Below are 19,674 nucleotides of genomic sequence, written 5' to 3'. Positions count from 1 at the left end.
AACCCCACCCCAGCCTCCACCCCAGAGCCTCCACCCCCGTCCATCCTCAGGGCCCCTGGATCTCCCAACACGGCCCACCCTCTGGGCTGCTCCTGTGACCTCCATCCCTACGCCTTGGCCTCAGCTCCCAAGTCTGTGTGGTTCCCCCCGTCCAACCATACCACTCCGCATTCGGCCCTGCATGCCCCGTCCCCTCTGCCTCAGAGCCACTCCTCCAGGAAGTCCTTCCTGCCCCCTGAGTGCCCCTCCTCCTGACCTTGCCTCTGGCCCACCCTGACTCTGTGGGGCTGGCGGTATCTGTACCGTCTTGGCCTCCTGCCTCCCCTCAGACCAAGGGTCCTCGGGGGCTGAGGCCTAGAGGCGGGGAGGTGGACACAGGTGAGGAGGCAGACCCCTAGTTGGATAGCTCCCGGGACCAGTGGGTGGGTAGATGGCTCATTGGATGGATGGACAGATGGCAGACATCCATCTTTGGCCCAATGAGTGGTGGCGTCATTAGGTAAGAAGCGGGTGGTTAGGATCCGGGGCTTCCAATGGATGAGTAGATGGGTGGGTGGGTGCATGGACGGCTCGTTGGATGGAAGGCACACAGGCGACCCCTTGCCATCCCTCCTGCAGAGTGGCAACAAGATCGCCCTTCGGACCACGCCCCTGGAGAACACCTCCATCAAGGTGGGCCCTGCACGGAAGAATGTGACCAAGGGCCGCATGGCGCGCAGGAACAAGCGGAGCCGAAGGCGGGAGACGCAGGAGCGGTGAGCGGCGGCCTGGCTGCCGGGGAGGGTTCATGCAGGACCTGTGGCACATTTGGGCGGCCCGGGCCGCTGGGGGCAGGGGTTTTGAAGAATCTGGGTTCCTAACCCCCAGGCGGAAGTCGCTCTTCAAGAAGATCTCAAAACAGTCGTCCGTGCTGCACACCAGCCGCAGCTTCTCTTCCGGCCTCCACCACTCCCTGTCATCCAGTGAGAGCCTCCCGGGCTCACCCACCCACAGCCTCTCCCCCAGCCCCACCACGCCCTGCTGCAGCCCGGCTCCCGATGCCCCAGCAGGTGGGTGCACCCCCAGGACCACCCTGGGAAGAACAGCCCCTTAGGGCTGTGGTGGTCAGCCCAGCGGGGGAGTGAGCAGAGTTGGGAGGCTGGAATGACCTGATGTGTGACAGCCTCAAAGGCGGTCTGGGATGGGCAGGGAAGGTTGTGCCCAGCAGACGGAACATCATGAACAAAGGGGATCCAGACAGGAGAGATGTGAAAGCTAGAGGGAGGCTAGGGAGAGGGGATTGGGGGATGGATAAGGCCGAAGAGCTGGGCTTAAATTGGGGGGCAGTAGGGAGCCATGGTGGGTGAGCCAGAGAGGGCATGGAAAGATTGTTCTGGAGCAGGAAAGGATGGTGACTTGGCCCAACCCTGAGGGTCCCCAGTCTGTGAGAGACAGACAGAGGTGGACACCCCTAGTCCCACTGGGTTAGCATCAGACTAGAGAGACAGTCTGGGGCAATCCACAGAGGCAGGGAAGGCCTCCTGGAGGAGAGCCACCAGGAAGCCCTCCCTGCCTTCTGGGGACCCCAACTGCTATCTCTCCCTCTGGCCTACCCTGACCTCATGGGGCTGGGGGTGTCTGTGCCATCTTTGTCTTTCTCAGATCAGGCATCCTCAGGGGCTGAGGCCTAGGGGTGGGGAGTGGACACAGGCAGAGGCAGGGCCCTTACTGGATAACTTCCAGAACCAGTGGGTGGATGGCTCATGGGATGGATAGATGGACGGTGGGCAGGTACCTTTGGCTGAATGAGTCAGTGGGTCATTTAAGTGAGAAGTGGGTGAAGAGGAGCTAGGGCTTTGATGGATGAGTAGGAGTCCACCAGATCTAAGCCAAAGGAAGAGCCTGTGCAAACAAAGGAAACACCAGGCCTGATGGGTGGCCACAGGGAACAGTGTGGGCTTTTGGCAGTCAGTCTTAGGGCCCCACCTCAAGGCTGGCACATTGAGGCTGGTGGCCCTGACCCTCCCGTCACCCACAGGCACAGTGTCTCCACCCAGCGCATCCCCAAGCTCCAGCAGCCCTGCATCTCCGGCTGCCGCTGGCCACACCCGACCCAGCTCCCTGCATGGCCTGGCCACCAAGCTTGGGCCACCCCGCCCCAAAGCCGGCCGCCGCAAGTCCACCAGCAGCATCCCGCCCTCCCCGCTGGCCTGCCCGCCCGTGCCAGCGCCCCCACCCCGCTCACCCTCACCCCTGCCAGGGCACCCGCCTGCGCCTGCCCGGTCCCCAAGGCTGCGCCGAGGCCAGTCGGCTGACAAGCTGGGTACAGGTGAGCGGCTCGACGGGGAGCTGGGGCGCCGCAGCCGCGGGCCAGACTCCGAGCTGGTGGTCATGCGACGGCTGCATCTGTCCGAGCGCCGAGACTCATTCAAGAAGCAGGAGGCTGTGCAGGAGGTGAGCTTTGATGAACCACCTGAGGAGGCCACTGGGCCACCCACCTTGGTGCCGCAGATCGCCGTGGAGGGCGCTGAGGCTGTGCCAGGAGCCCTTGGACCCTCTGAGAGAGACTAATCCCTCCTACCCATCCTCTCCCCGGCCTGGAAGTCAACGCATTTTTTGTGGAATGTGTTTTCCATAAGTTGACACCTGGATGGAGACTGAGCCACCAGCCTCTGACACCTGGAAGATGAGAAGCGATCGCGTTTCTTGCTGGAAGGTGCCTCCCTCATGTTCTGGAGCCAATCAATCAGGGGGCCACAGGGGCAGGCAAGGGAGACTAGGGTGGCATTGTAAATAGCAGCAAATCCCTGCAGCTAATTTATTACGTTTTATAAGCGATAGCCAGACTGAGCTGCCACTGTTAAGGCAGCTGCCCAGGTCTTGTCCCATGCACTTGGGACCCATCTGTAGACCCTGCCCCCTGGGCTGAGAAGGAAGCACTTTGGACAAGTCAACGTGTATTCGTGTTTTATGGTTTTTCTGTACTTTTAAAGTTTTTTTGTGTGACTTGATCCCACCCCTGACTCAAGACCCGCAGATTTGAAGGGATGCAGCCAAGCTTACCTGTCCAGGCCCAGTTTGGATGACTTGGAGATTCCATAAACAATTCCCCTCCACCACAAAACAAAGTAATCTTGATGATGGACTGGATTCTGAAGGCTACTTCCTACCATCATAGCCTCCATCCCTAGGCCAGCCATGCTAGAGTCTGCCTCCAGTCCTATAGGCTTAGGAGGTGTGGGAACTGGGGCTTTGATATATGAGTAGAAGTTCACCAGATCTAGGCAGAGGGGTCACCTGCGTCACAAGCAGACACTGATGGCCCAGGAGGCAGAGGCCTCAGAGGACACTGCCAGGGTAGGAGAAGACCCTGGACAAGATTTTTTGTATTTGATGCCCACCAGGGTGAGAACTTGACCATGATGTGTCTGAAACAGCCCCTGGGGGATGCCCTCGATATGCCAGAGCCTTGTAGGGCTGAAATTCGAGTGAGAAAAATCCAACTGGGGGGCAGTGAGGCCCAAGTTGGAATCTTGGCTTCACTGTTTGGATCTGGGAAAATGACTTCCCCACTCTGTGCCTCAGTTTCCTTGTGTTTACAAAACAAATCCCAACGACTATTAAGCACCTACTGTATGCCAAGCGCTTTACTTGTGGCTTTTCCCTCAGCCAACCTTGAGAAGGCTGGAGGTGGTGTCGTCATCCCCATTTTACAGACAAATAACTAAGGCCTGGCAAGGCGTGGAGACTTGCCCCCACCATTGCCTGGAAAGAGTCATGCAGCCAGGCCCTGTCCTGGGCATTGTAGTCAAGGGAGCTGGAATGGAGAATCTGTTGTCAGATACAGCCGACTCCAGCTCCAGCTCTCTCCCCTGTAATGCTGTGTGACCCATTGGGCATCTCAGAGTCTCCATTTCCCATTCAGAGGTGCCCAGCAAGATCACCGTACCCCACAATGGTGAGGGCACTTTCCAGGCACTGCAGCCCACTCTGTGTTCTCTCTGGAGACATCCGTGCAGCACTGCCTGGTGTTGAAACTAGATCAAGGCTGTGCATGACTTGCTCCCACCTTCCATCCCGGAGCTGACGGTGAATAAAAGCCCACATTTACAAAGAAGAGGTCCAATGTCTGGATTTGTGAGGGGCCAAGAAAAGGGTAAGGGAAGAGTGGGGTGGGGGGCGGGATGAAAACAGACCCTTGGCTCAAAGTCACTTGAAGTGGTTTTTGTTTTTTGTTTTTGGCGGTACACGGGCCTCTTACCGTTGTGGCCTCTCCCGTCGTGGAGCACAGGCTCCTGACGTGCAAGCTCAGCGGCCATGGCTCACGGGCCCAGGCGCGCCGCGGCATGTGGGATCTTCCCGGAGCGGGGCACGAACCCGTGTCCCCTGCATCGGCAGGCGGACTCTCAACCACTGCGCCACCAGAGAAGCCCTTGATGTGGGCTTTGAAGGCTGCTGGGAATTCACTGTTGAGATTCTTCCTGATGCCTTCTCTGGTCCTAGCCTCCTGCTTCCCTCCTGCTGCCCTGTCTGAATTGAGTACCCATCATGGGCTCTGTCCTTAGAAGCTTCATCCAGACACCCGTCTGGGGCCTTGAAGCTGTGTTAATAAATAAATAAACCATCTTTGTGTCCTTTTTAAACCCGTCTTTGCTTGGGCTGTGCCCTTAAGTTCCCCTCACCACCACTGGTACCCAGCCCAGCCCGAGCGCGTTCGGTTACTTCCGAAGCGCTCCGTAGGTCGGAAACCTTTGGCCACGCCCCCTGTTTCCGAGTGTCTTCGGCTATCTCCGGAAACAGTCCGCATCTGTACAGGCGTTGGGCTAGTTCACCGTACCCGACAGAGTTAGTTCAGCTGTTTCCAGACACTCTGGGCTACCACGGAAACCCCGGCTTTCAACTCCGGCTCCTTCTCGGCTCTCAGCTTGTTTCCTGAAAAGCGCAGCTTTCTGTCTGAGCCCCTCCCCCCAACCCTGCCGCCTCCATTTCCTGAGTTCTGGGCCGCCTCACTCGTCCTCTGGAGCCGTCCGTGCTTCGGCAGTTTCCGGAAGCTGGTGGTCGCCCCTAGATCTAAGTTCCCAGGGCCTCATTTGGGACCGAGCACCCTTGGTTCTTTCCAGAAACTTTCCGAAGTCTCGGGGCCCAGCCTGTGTTCTGCCGGTCCAGGGGCAGCGCGCTCGGTCATTTCCGGAATCGCTCGGGCATCTCTTGAGTCCAGCCGAGCCTAGCCGAGCCCAGCCTCGGAATTAGTCCTCTGACCCGATTATGTTCGGCTGTTTCCGGAAATGATCGGCTATCTCGGGGCGCCCCACCCCCACGCCCGTTACCCTCCAGTCCCGCGGGAGTACGTTCGGCTCTTTCCGGAAACATTCGCGCGTTCCCAGGCTCTGCCTCGGCCTCATTGCACCCTCTCGGCCCGAATACGCTCGGCCGTTTCCGCCGGGGGCGGGCCCGACCGTTCGGAACATCGGCGGCGGCGGAGGTGGGGATCCCGCGGCTGCGGCGACGGCGGCCGCGGTGGAGCCACGGGTCTGGCTCGGCTCTGCGTGACGGCGGCCGCGGCAGCAGCGGTGGCGGCCGCGACCAGGTAAGTCCGCGTTGGTCCGCGTGCCAGGCCGGTCTGGGGGTTCGGTCAGATGCGGGGCGCCCAGGCAGAGTGTGGGGCCGCGGTGGAAGCCAGAATGCGAGCAGGGTTGCATCGGGCCCCGCGGGAATTGGGGGCCGCAGGGAGCGGGAGGCCTCTGGCTCGACCTGGCTGCGTTGCAGCCTTCCCCGGACGATGGGGGCGGAACGGGGGACCCTAGGCAGAGATAAGGGGTTGGAGCTGCGGCCCTGAATTGAGGGAGGCCCTGCCGGGAGTGGGGCATCGAGCAGTAATGAGGGGCGCCCAGGCATTGTGTGGGGCATAGTGGGGTGCAAGACGGTAGAGGGTCGACTCCACTTCCGGCCCCTGGGCTGGGCTGCGGGGTCCACGCAGGCCCGAGTGCGCGTCTGCACACGCGTGAGCGCGCAGGCCCTGAGTCCAGCCGCCAAGACCCCAGCCAGGCCTGGCCTCTCCACCCGCCTCTTGGATTCGGGGAGCGCTGGTTCCCAGGCGCGCACACCGGGGCGTGTGCAAACGTGTGCTCAGCTGGGCGCGGAGGCGGGCAAGCAAGCGGATTTAGGCGGTTTCCTGGACGTCCCCCTCGCTGGGCCTCAGTTTCCCCACCTGTAGAGTGGGGGTACAGGGGCCAGGGAGTGGGTAAGTTGGGGCGTCCTGGAATGTGGAGCTTGTGCTCCCTGCTTGGACACCTCTTGCTGCTCCCGTGGTTGAGGGATAAAGTCTGACCCTCTGCCTGGCACTCGAGGCCCTGCGTGGTCTGCGGCTTTCTTAAAGCCACCCTGAACTCTCGGCAAGCATTTCTTGCTGTCAAGTCTTTACCTGTACTATTTACTCTGGCCAGTGCCCCCTCCTCTCCTCTGGAGGACCCGCCCCTAGGAAAAGCACCGCCTACCACCCCCCAACCTCTCTGGAGGACTGAACCTGCAGGGCTGAGATTGAGAACGTGTCTGTGCTGGGCTGTGTCACCCTGAGACTGGGGGCTCCTAAGGAGTGATCATTGCCCCTGCATCCAGCAGCCTCCCTCTTGGCAGTCGTAGTGCCCTCCTTCCCTTCACCCTTTACTGGCTCCATGTCTACCCTGGGGCTAAGGTCCTCTTGGCCTCCCACCAACCCCCTTCTGTTTTGAGTACCTACTGTGGGCACCAAACTGGGCAATGTCTGGACACCTCCCCCCCCATTCCCTCCTCCCCTGCAGAGATCAGAGATCCATTTGTTTGGACTCACCTCTAGGCCTTTGCCTGTGCTAGGGCCTCTGCTTGGACCTCCTTTCCTACCGCCTTTTGCCCCTGATGCCTCCTTCTGTGCTCAGCTGGCCCAGTCTCTCCTCAGGGCTCCCACAGCACCCTGAGCATCACCCATTACACCCTACCCACTCTGGGTATAACTATCTGTCATGTGGCTGCTGCCTCCTCTCATCTATCCTGGGCCTTGTGAAGTTGGACGGATCTGAGTTTTTGAGTCCTGGCATCCTGGCCCATTGAGTTGTCCAACAAAGACCTCTCTGCTCTGAGCCTCAGATTCCCCATCTCTAACAGGGATGATGAAGAGCTTGTTTACTGAGCATGCAATATGCCCGGGGCAGATTCTTTGGAGCTCTGCCCCCAACAACCCCAAAGGAGGGCTATTATTGTACCCATTTTACAGCTGGGTAAACTGAGGGGGCAGGGACTGGCCCCCTGTTACCCAATGAGTCAGGGGATTCTAACCTGGTGTTTGGGCCCATCTCTGAGTTGGGGGTGGCAGGAGTCCAAACTGGCTGATGCTGCCCTGCCCCTCTCCCCTTAGGTCGGCGTCCCGAGCCGAGCATGGTGACAGCCTGTGCCCTCGGCCCCCTCGCCTGGCGCAGCTGGAAGAGCCGCCAGCCTCGGGAGCCGATGGCTCCCCACGCGAGGGAGTGAGCGGCCCAGCCCAGCCCTACGGATTGAGGGGGGACGCAGCGGCTGAGTGACCTGAGATCACGCTGCTGCCGACCCCCTCCCACCAGTTGACGAATGGTGGACCGAGCAACGAGTGACCCTTGTCAGGGTCGTGGAACAATGGTGGGAAGCAAGGCGTGAGCATCCCCTGTGGTCACCTGTAACTTCTTGGTGGAAATAGAGGTCTGAGTCCCCAAGCCCACCCAGCGGACCCTCCTGGCCCCCACCCCAGGCTGATGGGGCCACTGGGGCCCCAAGCAGCCACCTGACCATCCATACCCCACCCTGCCCAGCCATGGCTGGCGCCGAGGGCTTCCAATACCGTGCGTTGTACCCGTTCTGCCGGGAGCGGCCGGAGGACCTGGAGCTGCTGCCAGGCGACGTGCTGGTGGTGAGCAGGGCAGCCCTGCAGGCGCTGGGCGTGGCCGAGGGCAGCGAGCGTTGCCCACAGAGCGTGGGCTGGATGCCTGGCCTCAATGAGCGTACACGGCAGCGCGGCGACTTCCCTGGCACCTATGTTGAGTTCCTAGGGCCTGTGACCCTGGCCCGGCCTGGGCCTCGCCCACGTGGCCCACGCCCACTGCCTGCCAGGCCCCGAGATGGGCCCCCTGAGCCAGGTGAGCAACAGGTAGGGGCCCTGGCAGGGCTGGGGAAAAGGGGGAGTGCCCTCAGACCCTCAGTTTCCTCTTCTCTCCCATGAGGCAATGGTGCTTCTTCCAGGAGAGGAGGAATAAGGACATTTGGTTGGTCAGCAAATGTTGATTACACTGCCGTCAAGGGCTGGATGCAGTTCATGGCACTGGGCACCGAGTGGTGGACACAAGGCCTGGCCCTGCCCTCATGGAGCTTCTGGTTCAAGAAGTGACGAGAACGTGATTAGGGAATGACAGATGCTGTGAGGAAGGAGCCTCTCAGGAGAGATGGGGGTAAAGGGCTCCGGGCAGCAGGTACAGCGAGGACAAAAGCCCTGAGGTGGGAATGTCATGACGGGTTCAGGGAACAAGCCGTCAGGTGGAGCAGAGTGAGAAAAGGGGCAGGGTCCTCACCTCAAGGACTTCGTGGGATTGATTTTGAAGACAATAGGGAGTGTCCAGTAAGACTCAGGGGCTCAATTTAGCTTCATCTTGTGGTTTGCAGACAAAGAGTGTCCTGGGAGTGGAGAATCAGGGCACTGAACATACGCTGCAATTGTTGTGTGCTGGGCTGTATGCTGGGCAGGGTGTGTGGGTTCCAACCAGGGAAACCGAGGCTCAGCTCGTGGGGAGGAGGCTGATGAGTGCTGAGCACCCGGCGTGGTCTGCTCCAACCCTCACAGCCGCCCAGTGAGGCCGTGTGTACAGATGTGGAGACCAAGGTGCAAGGGGGTTGAACCACTCGCTCAGGGGCAGTCACCCAGTGAAGGCCAAAGCCCCTGGGAGGCACCGTGGCCCCACCCGATGGCCTGCCTGGTCTTGTGCCTGAGGGACACTGATGCCCAAAGAGGGTCAGGCCAGAGTCCCACAGCGTGGGGTGGAATGGCGGGGTGCTGAGGCAGCATGGCTGCTGGCTTGGGCTTTGCAGCATCTGGCGTCTCCAGGGCCGGGGCCTGCGTCCCGCCTCGGCCTAGAGGAGCAGGAGGCGGCCCCATCCGGGCTCCCAGCCAGAATCTGCCTCTCCCCCTGGTAACAGCCGCCTCCCTCCTGTGCCTGGCCTGGGTCCAGACACCACACACATCCCCACTCCAGGCGGCCACCCGGCCCCACCCTCCAAATCTTCCAGGACTATGTGACATCGGCTAGGACCAGCCCTCTCCAGGCCTCAGTCTCCTCATCTGGAAATGGGGGTTACTAGTCCTTTTGTTCAAGCCCTGACCCTCCGGGATCCTGGGACCACCAGGCAGCAGGCTGCAGCTCCCTGCCTTCCCTCCATTCAACTCCACGCAGGGAGCTGCGTGCCAAACCCTGATGTCACCTGTGCCCCCGTCTGGCTGTGCACCCACGGGGAGGTTGCTCCCTCCCTGAGCCTCAGTTCCTCATCCGTAAAATGGGGATAATGCCTATTCTGATGGGACCTCCCTCCATGCTTTGCAAACTGGTCACAGGCAAATTTCAAAGTTGAATTTCAGAGCCCCCTTACCAGCTGGGATGTCACCCACCTCCCCTTGTTCCCTCACTTTTTTTTTTTTTTTTTTTTTTTTCATTTTCGACACAGCTGGGCCTTTCTTCAGCTCAAGGCACCACCTGGCCCATCATTCAGGGAGGCCCCGCAGGCCCCGGCTTGCTCCTGCTGTGTGCCAGGGCGTCCCTGCCAAGGGCCAAAGCTGCATCCAATGGTGGCCGTGCAGGCAGAGTTCGCCTGAGCACAAAAGGCTGGGTGGGGCAGAAACATGGGGCTGGGGGTGGGGTGGGGTTGGGACATGGAAGGAGGTCAGCATTTCTAAAAGGGGGGAATTTTTTTTAAGCAAAATGACTTAGAAAATGGAGAAAGGTCCTTGGAATGAGGTGTTCTGATCCAGCTGGGATATTTTCCTTTTACTCTCTTCAACCACTTTGTTGTTCCCACTGAGAAAGGAGAGATGATTCCATCGACCAGTTTCTCAGTTGAGGAATCTGAGGCACAGAGAGGGTGGGTCCTGTGCCTGGGGTTGCACAGCAAGCAATGGCAGAGCCCTAAACCTGCCGTATGAGTGTCCTGTGGCAGAGCCCTAAACCTGCTGTATGAGTGTCCTGTGGCTGCTGTAATGAACTACCATAAACTGGTGGCTTCAAACAACAGGAGTTTATTCTCTCATGGTTCCGGAGACCAGAAGTCCAAAATCAAGGTGTGGGCAGGGCTGTGCTCTGTCCAGAGGCTTTAGGGGAGGATCTTTCCTTGCTTCTTCCAGCTTCTGGGGGCTCCAGGTGTACCTTGGCTTGTGGCCACATCACCCCAATCTCTGCCTCTCTCTTCATATGGCCTTCTCTTATAAAGACACCAGTCATCGGATTTAGGGATCTCATCTTGAAATCCTTACCTTAATTATATCCGCCAAGACCCTATTTCCAAGTAAGGTCACAGTCACAGGTACCAGAGATTAGGAAGTGGACATACCATTTGGGAGGACACTAGTCAGCCAACTATATCTGGCCTCTGTAGTTGGGTGAATTGATATTTTAACCTAGAAAATCGTTTCCCACTAATTCAGCCCTCCCAGCCCCACCAGCTGGGCCTTCTGTCCGCTCCCCCAAGAGTGGTGGTCCAGATTCCAGGCACTTGGGCTGAGATGCAGCAGGCAAAGAGAGGGGCCTAGGTCCTTCTAGGGACCCTGCCAACATTCTGTCCCCTCCTGCCAGGCCTCACACTCCCTGACCTACCCGAGCAGTTCTCCCCGCCTGATGTGGCTCCCCCTATCCTGGTGAAACTTGTGGAGGCCATTGAGCGGACAGGTGAGCCTCGGCCTGGCTGCAACCCCTGGATTCTGCTTGCTTGCCTCTGGTGATGGGCAACTCATCTCCCTCACAGGGCTGCTGGGCTCACTCTGTATGGGAAGTGGCTGAGTCTGGATGTTCTGGGCCTCCGTATTGAGTTGGGGAAGGAGTAACTCCCAGGGGAATGTAGACCCCATCATTGCATGTGCCGTGCCCTCTGCCACCATTTCCCTCTCCTCCCCCTGTTCTTACCTCTGGGAGGTTAGTAGCCACCCCAGACCCCACACGGGGGTCGAGGCAGCATTTGAGAGCTGGCCTTGCCACGTGGGGTGGCACTGACCTACCCCATCCCCTTCCCCACAGGGCTAGACAGCTACAGGCCTGAGGCACCCGCCGCACGCACAGGTGAGGGAAAGCTTCAGTGGGCAAGAGTGGGAGAGGAACCTGCCCTGGACGGATGATGTCCCCTCCCTGCACCCGCCTTGGATCGATGTAACCCCCTTGCACCCGCAGACTGGTCGCTGAACGATATGGAGCAGTGGGACGCTGCAGCCCTAACAGATGGCGTGAAGGGCTTCCTGCTGGCGCTGCCCGCACCCCTTGTGACACCCGAGGCCGCGGCTGAGGCACACCGAGCCCTGCGGGGTGAGTCTGGCAGGAATCCCGGACTGGGGAGGGCGCTGGGGCGGGCGGGTGCCGGCCCTGGCTCACCTTCCCCTGGCCGTCTGTCCGCAGAGGCCGCGGGGCCCGTGGGGCCGGCGCTGGAGCCCCCGACGCTGCCGCTGCACAGTGCGCTCACACTGCGCTTCCTGCTCCAGCACCTGGGCCGGGTGGCCCGGCGCGCCCCAGCCCTGGGCCCAGCTGTGCGTGCCCTGAGCGCCGCCTTCGGGCCGCTGCTGCTGCGGGCGCCGTCGCCTTCGCCGCTGCCAGGGGGCGCGCCCGACGGGTGAGAGGCCAGGGCTGGGGAGGCGGGGCTGAGCCGGAGCAAAAAGGGGTGGGGCTTTAGATGGAGGAAGGGCTGGAGACGTAGCCAGGGCGGGGGTCTAGACGATGAGAAAGGAGTGTGGACGGGGCCCAGCGGGGGAAGAGGCCAGAGCTGTCATGATGGGCGAGCTAGGAAAGATAACAAGGGGTGGGACTTGAGGTCCAGGAAGACTCTAGCAGGGCTTGGGGCAAGGCCATGGGGCCTAGACCGGAGGGCCGGCACTTGGGTGGTGTCTGTACCTTCCTTCACACGCTGACTCCTATTGTTTGTTGTATGAATACTTACTGGGAGCTAACTGCATATACATAAACAGTAGTGGGTCTCGCACACCTGTGTCACCTACTCTTCTTCCCCTTGCATGCTTTCACGTAGACCCCCCGCCAGACACACATGCACGTGCAGGGCCCTGTGCACACCAGGCCCTACCCAGCGCTCACGACACGTCCCTTCCCCCTAGGACTGAGGCCACCCCCGACTTCCCTGCACTTCTGGTGGAGAAGTTGCTTCAGGAACATCTGGAGGAACAGGAGATTGCGCCCCCAGGTGACCTCCACCCCCTTTTATTAGCTCCTATCGTTGGGGACCAAGAATGCTGACTCGGAGCCCTGCCAGTATCAGCAGGCTTGGTTGCAGTGGGAGCTGGCCACAGTATGCAATTGGTGCTCAGTGTGCGTTTGTTTTCCTGTCCCCCAGCACTGCCGCCAAAACCCCCCAAGGCAAAGCCAGCCCCCACAGGCCTGGCCAATGGGAGCAACCCGCCCTCCCTGCAGGATGCTGAGTGGTACTGGGGTGACATCTCCAGGTAGGGTTGTGGGGTGGAGCTACATGGTGGACAAAGCCTGAGGGGTCGGGTCTCCCAGTGGGCAGCCCCAGTCCTGGCTGTCTCCACAGGGAGGAGGTAAATGAGAAACTGCGGGACACACCTGATGGCACCTTTCTGGTCCGAGATGCATCTAGCAAGATCCAGGGGGAGTACACGCTGACCCTCAGGTGGGGGCCTGTCCCTTCAGGGAGACCAGGGGTGAGCGGTGGGAGGGAGAACACCCAGGTCAGAGGACTGGGGGTCGTACAGCCAGTGGGACGTTGCTGGGTCTGGCGGATGCTGCTGGTTGCTGACACCCCCTCTCACCCACCCCTAGGAAAGGTGGGAACAACAAACTGATCAAGGTCTTCCACCGAGACGGGCACTACGGCTTTTCGGAGCCACTCACCTTCTGCTCTGTTGTGGACCTCATCACCCACTACCGCCACGAGTCGCTGGCTCAGTACAACGCCAAGCTGGACACGCGGCTCCTCTACCCGGTGTCCAAGTACCAGCAGGTGCAGGACTGGGGTGGGAGTTGGGGGCTGGGGGGGTGGTGGTGGTGGTGGTGCCTGGCCGGCCCTGGGCCTGTTTCCCAGGTAGCTTCCCTGACGGCACCGGGTATCCCCAGGACCAGATCGTCAAGGAGGACAGTGTGGAAGCAGTGGGCGCCCAGCTCAAGGTCTACCACCAGCAGTACCAGGACAAGAGCCGCGAGTATGACCAGCTCTACGAGGAGTACACACGCACCTCCCAGGTACCGCGGGCCAGCGCACCCCGGGAGACCCAGGCACGGAGGGGCAGTGCCAAGGCCACAGGGACAGACGTCCACTTCTAGGTCACAGCAGGCTCTTACAACCAGGGACCACCCTAAAAACATAGAAATCAATGTATGTGGTTCTAAAAAGAACAAAAAACCAAAACAGATGAAGAGGCACCAACCAGCCTCCCAGGAGCGGCTGAGCTGTGGGAGATGTCTTGGTTGAGCCTCTGGGCCTCAGTCTCCCCATCTGGAAACTGGAACTGTGAGTCTTAATTACTTCTCCATCCCCTTCAACCTGGATGTTATTCAAAATGATAATAACCACTTGACAAAGAGTTGCCTAAGACAAAGGGTCGGGAGGTCATGGAAAAGAGCAGTGTCTTTTAAAAACAAGGAAGTGGGGGGAGGTTTTATTACTCAAGGACTGTGTTAATAAATTTCTTTTGTAAGTTGAGATGCAACTTATTCAGATAGAACATCCCATCTCGAGCAGGGAATTTCTCTGTCTCCCCTGTAGTCCCTGAGCAATTTCTGTCTTGTCCCCTTTCTAGTGATGGGTCACCTGAGGTTCTAAGTGGACAAGATACCTGTCTGGGATCAATTAGGAACATCATGACCGTGGAAATGGCTTAGGCCCCCTGAGCCTCAGTTTCCCCATTAATAGTTCTGACTTTGTAGGAGGCTCTTGGGAGGTTTTATGAGATGATGCATGGAAGGTGCTTGGTGCAGCATCTACTCTGAGAAGGAGCCCCATGAATTGTAGCAACTAGATTTATCATTAATTCTCAGCCGTGCTCACAGACCCAGGTATTTTTTAAGGTGCCTAAAGGAGGATCTAAAGGAAGAGGGGGTTTGGGGAGTGTGGGGTTTGAAGGCTGAATAGGAGTTCGTTTGGTGAAGGAGGGGCTAGAGGAACGATGCACGTGGTGGAGGGAACAGCTTGAGCAGAGTCTCCATATCAGGTTGGGATCTGCCTTTATCCCTCACGAGGGACTTGGATGGAGTCCCAGGAGGTGCTCAGATCTACCCCCTCCTCCAGGAACTGCAGATGAAGCGCACAGCCATTGAGGCCTTCAATGAGACTATCAAGATCTTTGAAGAGCAGGGCCAGACACAGGAGAAGTGCAGCAAGGAATATCTGGAGCGCTTCCGGCGTGAGGGCAATGAGAAAGAGATGCAGAGGTGAGTCTGGTTCCTCTGCCCTGCCCTACTGCACCTTGATCTGACACAGCGCAAGTGGGGAAAGAACGGAAACAGAGAGGGCAGCCTGGGTTTCAGGGGAAGAGAGGGTCAGTTGAAATGGGCTTTGAAGGATGAATAGGAGTTTGCCAGAAAGAGCAGTCAGGGAAACAGCATGTCCAAAGGCTTAGATACTGGGAGCCATCTGAGGCCTCTGAGCCACTCCTCCCACAGGATCCTGCTGAACTCAGAGCGACTTAAGTCTCGCATTGCTGAGATCCACGAGAGCCGCACAAAGCTGGAACAGGAGCTGCGGGCACAGGCCTCCGACAACCGAGAGATTGACAAGCGCATGAACAGCCTCAAGCCAGACCTCATGCAGCTGCGCAAGATCAGAGACCAGTACCTCGTGTGAGTGCCTGGCTCTGCACTCACCCGTGGATCCCCCCGTTAGTGCAGGGGCACCTGGCGAGGTGACCTCTGCATGCGTCTCACTCTTGCTTTCTCCACCAACTAGCCCTACCTGGTCCCCTAGCCCCCTCGTCTGTCCGCCAACCCCTTCCCTCTCGATCAGGCTCCTCCCAGCCCCCTCAGAAGGGCTCCCTGTGCGGCGGCCTCAGCCTCAGTTGTGTAACGGGAACACTGCTCTCACGAGGCCAGGTCATTGGGAGCCTCCGACAGGGTCCACTCCATGAATGCCAACTGTGCAACCCAGCACACGGCGCCCAGCCTGAGCCCAAGATCCCTCCTCTGCCCACTGACCCACTGAGGACTTCATCAGGGGCTTCCTTCTTCCGCCTGGGTCTTTGACGCTCATGTACACCTGTTGTGTGCCAAGCACCGTGCACATATTAGCTCACTTGGTCCTTTCAAAGTCCTTTGTAAATCTGCCCTGTGCAAAGGTGCACCACCGTGTAGTCCCCAGGACTGAGCCTCTGATAGTGATAAGACCTTGCCATGATGGTACAATCCAGAGTCTCAAAAAGTGTTAACAGAAACATAAGAAATAGGGGGGTTCCCTGGCAGAGCTTGGGGAGTCCACCTGGGTTCAAGTGGTCCTTGGCCGGACCGAGGCTGACCCCTTGTGGCAATCAGGGGTATTACACCCAGAACCTGCACTTGTCAGCCCTTGCCTCCAACCAGGCTGGCCTGGCGCATGGTGGCTTGCCCTGCCTGTGTTGCAGCTGCTGTTCCCCTACCAGCAGAGCGGCAGGAGCCCACCTTTCCTCTTCCCCCCAGGTGGCTCACTCAGAAAGGTGCCCGGCAGAAGAAGATCAATGAATGGTTGGGGATCAAGAACGAGACTGAGGAGTGAGTGGCCAATTTGTGGTGGTGGGGGAAGGGTTGTCCCAGGGGAGGGGCCATTTTTGGTGGGCTTTGCAGAATGAGTAGGAGTTCACCAGGGAGGGACAGTTGTCCAGGTGGCAGGGGGACCTTGGAGGCTGACGAGTAAGTGACCAGGGCTCCTCCCTGCCTCCCCCACAGCCAGTACTCACTGATGGAGGATGAAGATGATCTCCCCCACCACGAGGAACGCACATGGTATGTAGGCAAGATCAACCGCACCCAAGCTGAGGAAATGCTGAGTGGCAAGCGAGATGGCACCTTCCTCATCCGTGAAAGCAGCCAGCGGGGCTGCTATGCCTGTTCTGTGGTGTGAGTGCCTGGCAAGGGAACGGCGAGTGGACTGGAGGTGGGGAGGAGGGATCCGCCCATTCCTTCCGAGAGCTCTCATTGAGTGCCAACTGTATGTGAGGCCTCAGGAAGACAGGAAGAAGCCCTGGATTCTTGGGGACGGGGGAGGAAGCTGGGACGGTATCAAAGCAGGAGATGGCGGGGTCTGGACCATGTCGGCATCCAGCATCCAGGAAAGGGGGAAATATACGTCCCAGGCAGGGTCACCTGACAGGAATAGGGGGGCGGGGCTGGGAGAGCCCGGCGGGGGACCATCTGACCCACCCCTCCGCCTGCACCCACAGGGTGGACGGCGACACCAAACACTGCGTCATCTACCGCACAGCCACGGGCTTTGGCTTCGCAGAACCCTACAACCTGTACGGGTCGCTGAAGGAGCTGGTGCTGCACTACCAGCACGCCTCGCTGGTGCAGCACAACGACGCGCTCACCGTCACACTTGCCCATCCTGTGCGCGCCCCGGGCCCCGGGCCCCCCCCCGCCCCCCGCTGAGCTCTGAGCAGGAGAACCGGCCCAGCTGGGGTGGCGGCTACATCCGCGGTCTCCACCTTTTTGAACCTGTCTCTCCTTTCTTGGGTTTTCTCCATCTCTCTCGTCTTTGTGAATTTCTCCAGGTCTATCTGTTTTTCTCTTTCTCTCTCTGCAATTCTGTCTCTCTCAGGTTCTCCTCCATGTCTGCCTGTCTCTCCATCTCTCTGAGTCTCTGTGCATCTCGCGCTGTCACACTTCGTCTCTTTCTAGCTCCATCCGTCTGTCCTCTCTTTCCCTCTTGGTCTCTTTCCCTCTATTGTGGGGGTCCCACCTCCCCCGCTCCATCCCCCTTCCCCCACCGGCACTGCCCTCCCTGCAGCTCTGGCCACCCACACCCCTGTGCCCTGCCCCTGACAGGCCCCTGGGGTCCCCAAAGCCCCACCTTGGCTGCACCTGCCATGTTTACAGAGGCCTCCGGGCCGTGCGGCCCCGACCTGGGTACCCCGATTTTTAAGCCATAGACCTGGGATCAGGGCAGGAAGGAACTTTGCTTGGCCACTTCCAAGAACCTCATCCATGACGTTTGGGGCCAGGTGGGACCTGCCCCACAGACCCCAACTTCCCCTTCAAATCCTGAAGTGAAACCCAGTTAACACCACAATGGGGCTGCTGCCAAGAAGTCACCCCCAGAAAGAAAATAAGTAAAAATAAACTCATGAGCTGACCCCAGGCCTCCCAGGAACCGAGGCCACCAGCACCTCTGGGGCAGCCGACACGCAGCGCTGCCCACAGCACCTCTACGCGACGCAGACTCAAGGCTTCTCAATCATGTCGGGCTCTGATTTTGTTTTTCCTCGACTGTACGTAAAGCCTTCTTTTCTCTCCTCTTTGGGACGAGAGCCCTGGTTTTCTATGCCGCCCACGGACCCCCACCCCACCCCACCTCCTGCCTGCCTGGCCAGGCTGGCAGGCGGGTTTTGTATGGTACGTTGATACTGATGTGGATATAAAACATTGAACTTGATGGATGCTTCTGTCTTTCGTGACAGGCTTCTTTAGCTCCGGGCTGCTAAATGAGGGCTGACAACCCCTGCCTCCTCCCCACCTCCACCCCCACAACCCCAGTTTATTTTTTTTATTATTTTTTATTTTATTTAATTTATTTTTTGCCTGCGTTGGGTCTTTGTTGCTGCGTGCGGGCTTTCTCTAGTTGCGGCGAGCGGGGGCTGCTCTTTGTTGTGGTGCGCGGGCTTCAGTAGTTGTGGCACGTGGGCTCAGTAGTTGTGACTCGCGGGCTCCAGAGCACAGGCTCAGTCGTGGCGCACGGGCTTAGTTGCTCCGCGGCATGTGGGATCTTACTGGACAAGGGCTCAAACTCGTGTCCCCTGCATTGGCAGGCGGATTCTTAACCACTGTGCCACCAGGGAAGTCCCCCAACCCCAGTTTAGATGCTCATGTCCAGAGAAGTTGAGAGACCTGCCAAGGTCACACAGCAGAGGCTCAGACCCCAAGCTCTGCCCCACACCCTGGCCTGCTGGGGGGACCCCAGGCAGACCCTGGCCCAGCTCCTCCCTGGCCCCCAAGTTTGAGTTGGAGTTCCGGCAATCAGCCACCAGCCCTACCCTCCAGAAAGTCACCTCCCCTCTGATGTGCAGCTTCATTGCCAGGCAGGCTTAATAGTCACAACCCCTCCCGTGACACCCAGAGGAGTCTGCAGTGCCAGCCCCTCCCTGCTGACCTTCCACTGACGCCCTCTCCACACCTGTCCCTGACGCCGGCTGCCACGTCCCAGGGGACACTGAGCTGGGTCCTCATGCTGTCTTTCTTTCTTTCTTTACTTATTTATTTATTTTTTGCAGTACGCGGGCCTCTCACTGCTGTGGCCTCTCCCGTTGTGGAGCACAGGCTCCGGACGCGCAGGCTCAGCGGCCATGGCTCACGGGCCCAGCCGCTCCGCGGCATGTGGGATCTTCCCGGACCGGGGCATGAACCCGCGTCCCCTGCATCGGCAGGCGGACTCTCAACCGCTGCGCCACCAGGGAAGCCCCCTCATGCTGTCTTTGATGCAGATTCATGTTCACCATCTTCCTCCTCCCAAAGGTCCCTGTCTCTCTACCCTCCCCTCTCACACCTCCAGGGCTGGGAACCTTCTGACCTTTCTTCTCCCCATACAGCACCTGTCAGGATCCACCCTGCCTGAGGCAGCCCCAGGTGGATGAAGGAACCAGGCTGCCTCTGACCCATCTCTCCACTGGGCTCTCAGAGGGACAGGACTTGCTTCCCTTGGCCTCAGAGCTCTGGTCCTTCCCAAGCACTGTCCCTGCTGAGTGATCAGTCAGGAGGCGCCCCCTAAATAACTCCAGCCCGGACTCTGCCCCCACTGCGGTCTTCACCCACTGCATGGGTGGACGCAGGGTAAAGCTCACCTTCTCAGTCCCATGAGTCCAGCTCACAGAGGCTCACAGAGCCTCTAGCCGGTCCCCACACTCAATCAACTGTGTTTTCTCAGAGACATCACCTCCCCTCTCTGATCCTGCTTCCTCTTACCAAGTAGGGTCAATGGTTTCTACCCCTGCCCCCAGTGGACACCTCTGAGGGTTCCGTGATCAAATGGGTGAGGTTACATTTATGAATTCCTCCAACAGGGCTGGTGTTTCATAACCACCGGAAAAATAGTAGCAATTATATTTATTGCTATGTCTTCTGTCCTGCCCAGTACAAGACCGAGCACACACTAGTTCCCCAAAGTTGTGTTGCTTAGGCTTGTAGAGGTTTCACAAAGGAAATGGGTTTTGTTAAGGGTTCAGAAGAATGGGGTGGGGGGATCATCCCGCAGTGGAGACTTCAGGGGAACTCCAGCTCCCAAACCTGCTGCTATGAATGTGGCCACGTGGGC

At 59.0% G+C, this 19,674-nt stretch overlaps 2 protein-coding genes across 14 annotated transcripts in view; both read left to right on the top strand.

Moving 5' to 3' along the window:
- The window catches only part of MAST3 (microtubule associated serine/threonine kinase 3), a 37,862-nt gene extending 33,766 nt beyond the window's left edge, over positions 1-4,096 (top strand). For all 13 annotated transcript variants that reach the window (XM_032625655.1, XM_032625652.1, XM_032625653.1 and 10 more), the window contains 3 exons: positions 619-755; positions 868-1,049; positions 2,018-4,096. In XM_032625655.1, the coding sequence (XP_032481546.1) occupies positions 619-755; positions 868-1,049; positions 2,018-2,550 (852 nt within the window). In that variant the 3' untranslated portion in view covers positions 2,551-4,096. The remainder of the gene's footprint in view (positions 1-618; positions 756-867; positions 1,050-2,017) is intronic.
- Positions 4,097-5,436: 1,340 nt separating this feature from the next.
- PIK3R2 (phosphoinositide-3-kinase regulatory subunit 2) lies at positions 5,437-17,802 on the top strand. The gene is made up of 16 exons (XM_032628435.1): positions 5,437-5,566; positions 7,367-8,114; positions 10,809-10,901; positions 11,247-11,288; positions 11,397-11,528; positions 11,619-11,829; positions 12,326-12,411; positions 12,562-12,670; positions 12,760-12,858; positions 13,008-13,188; positions 13,302-13,427; positions 14,473-14,615; positions 14,847-15,023; positions 15,852-15,923; positions 16,098-16,268; positions 16,592-17,802. Exons 2-16 carry the CDS (start codon positions 7,793-7,795, stop codon positions 16,797-16,799), a joined length of 2,172 nt encoding a protein of 723 aa, XP_032484326.1. The 5' UTR covers positions 5,437-5,566; positions 7,367-7,792; the 3' UTR covers positions 16,800-17,802.
- Positions 17,803-19,674: the final 1,872 nt, after the last annotated feature.

Source organism: Phocoena sinus, chromosome 3 (assembly GCF_008692025.1).
Source record: "Phocoena sinus isolate mPhoSin1 chromosome 3, mPhoSin1.pri, whole genome shotgun sequence".
NCBI classification, from domain to species: Eukaryota; Metazoa; Chordata; class Mammalia; order Artiodactyla; family Phocoenidae; genus Phocoena; species Phocoena sinus.
Note: the sequence above shows the minus strand (reverse complement) of the source record. Positions and strands in the feature narration are given on the sequence as shown.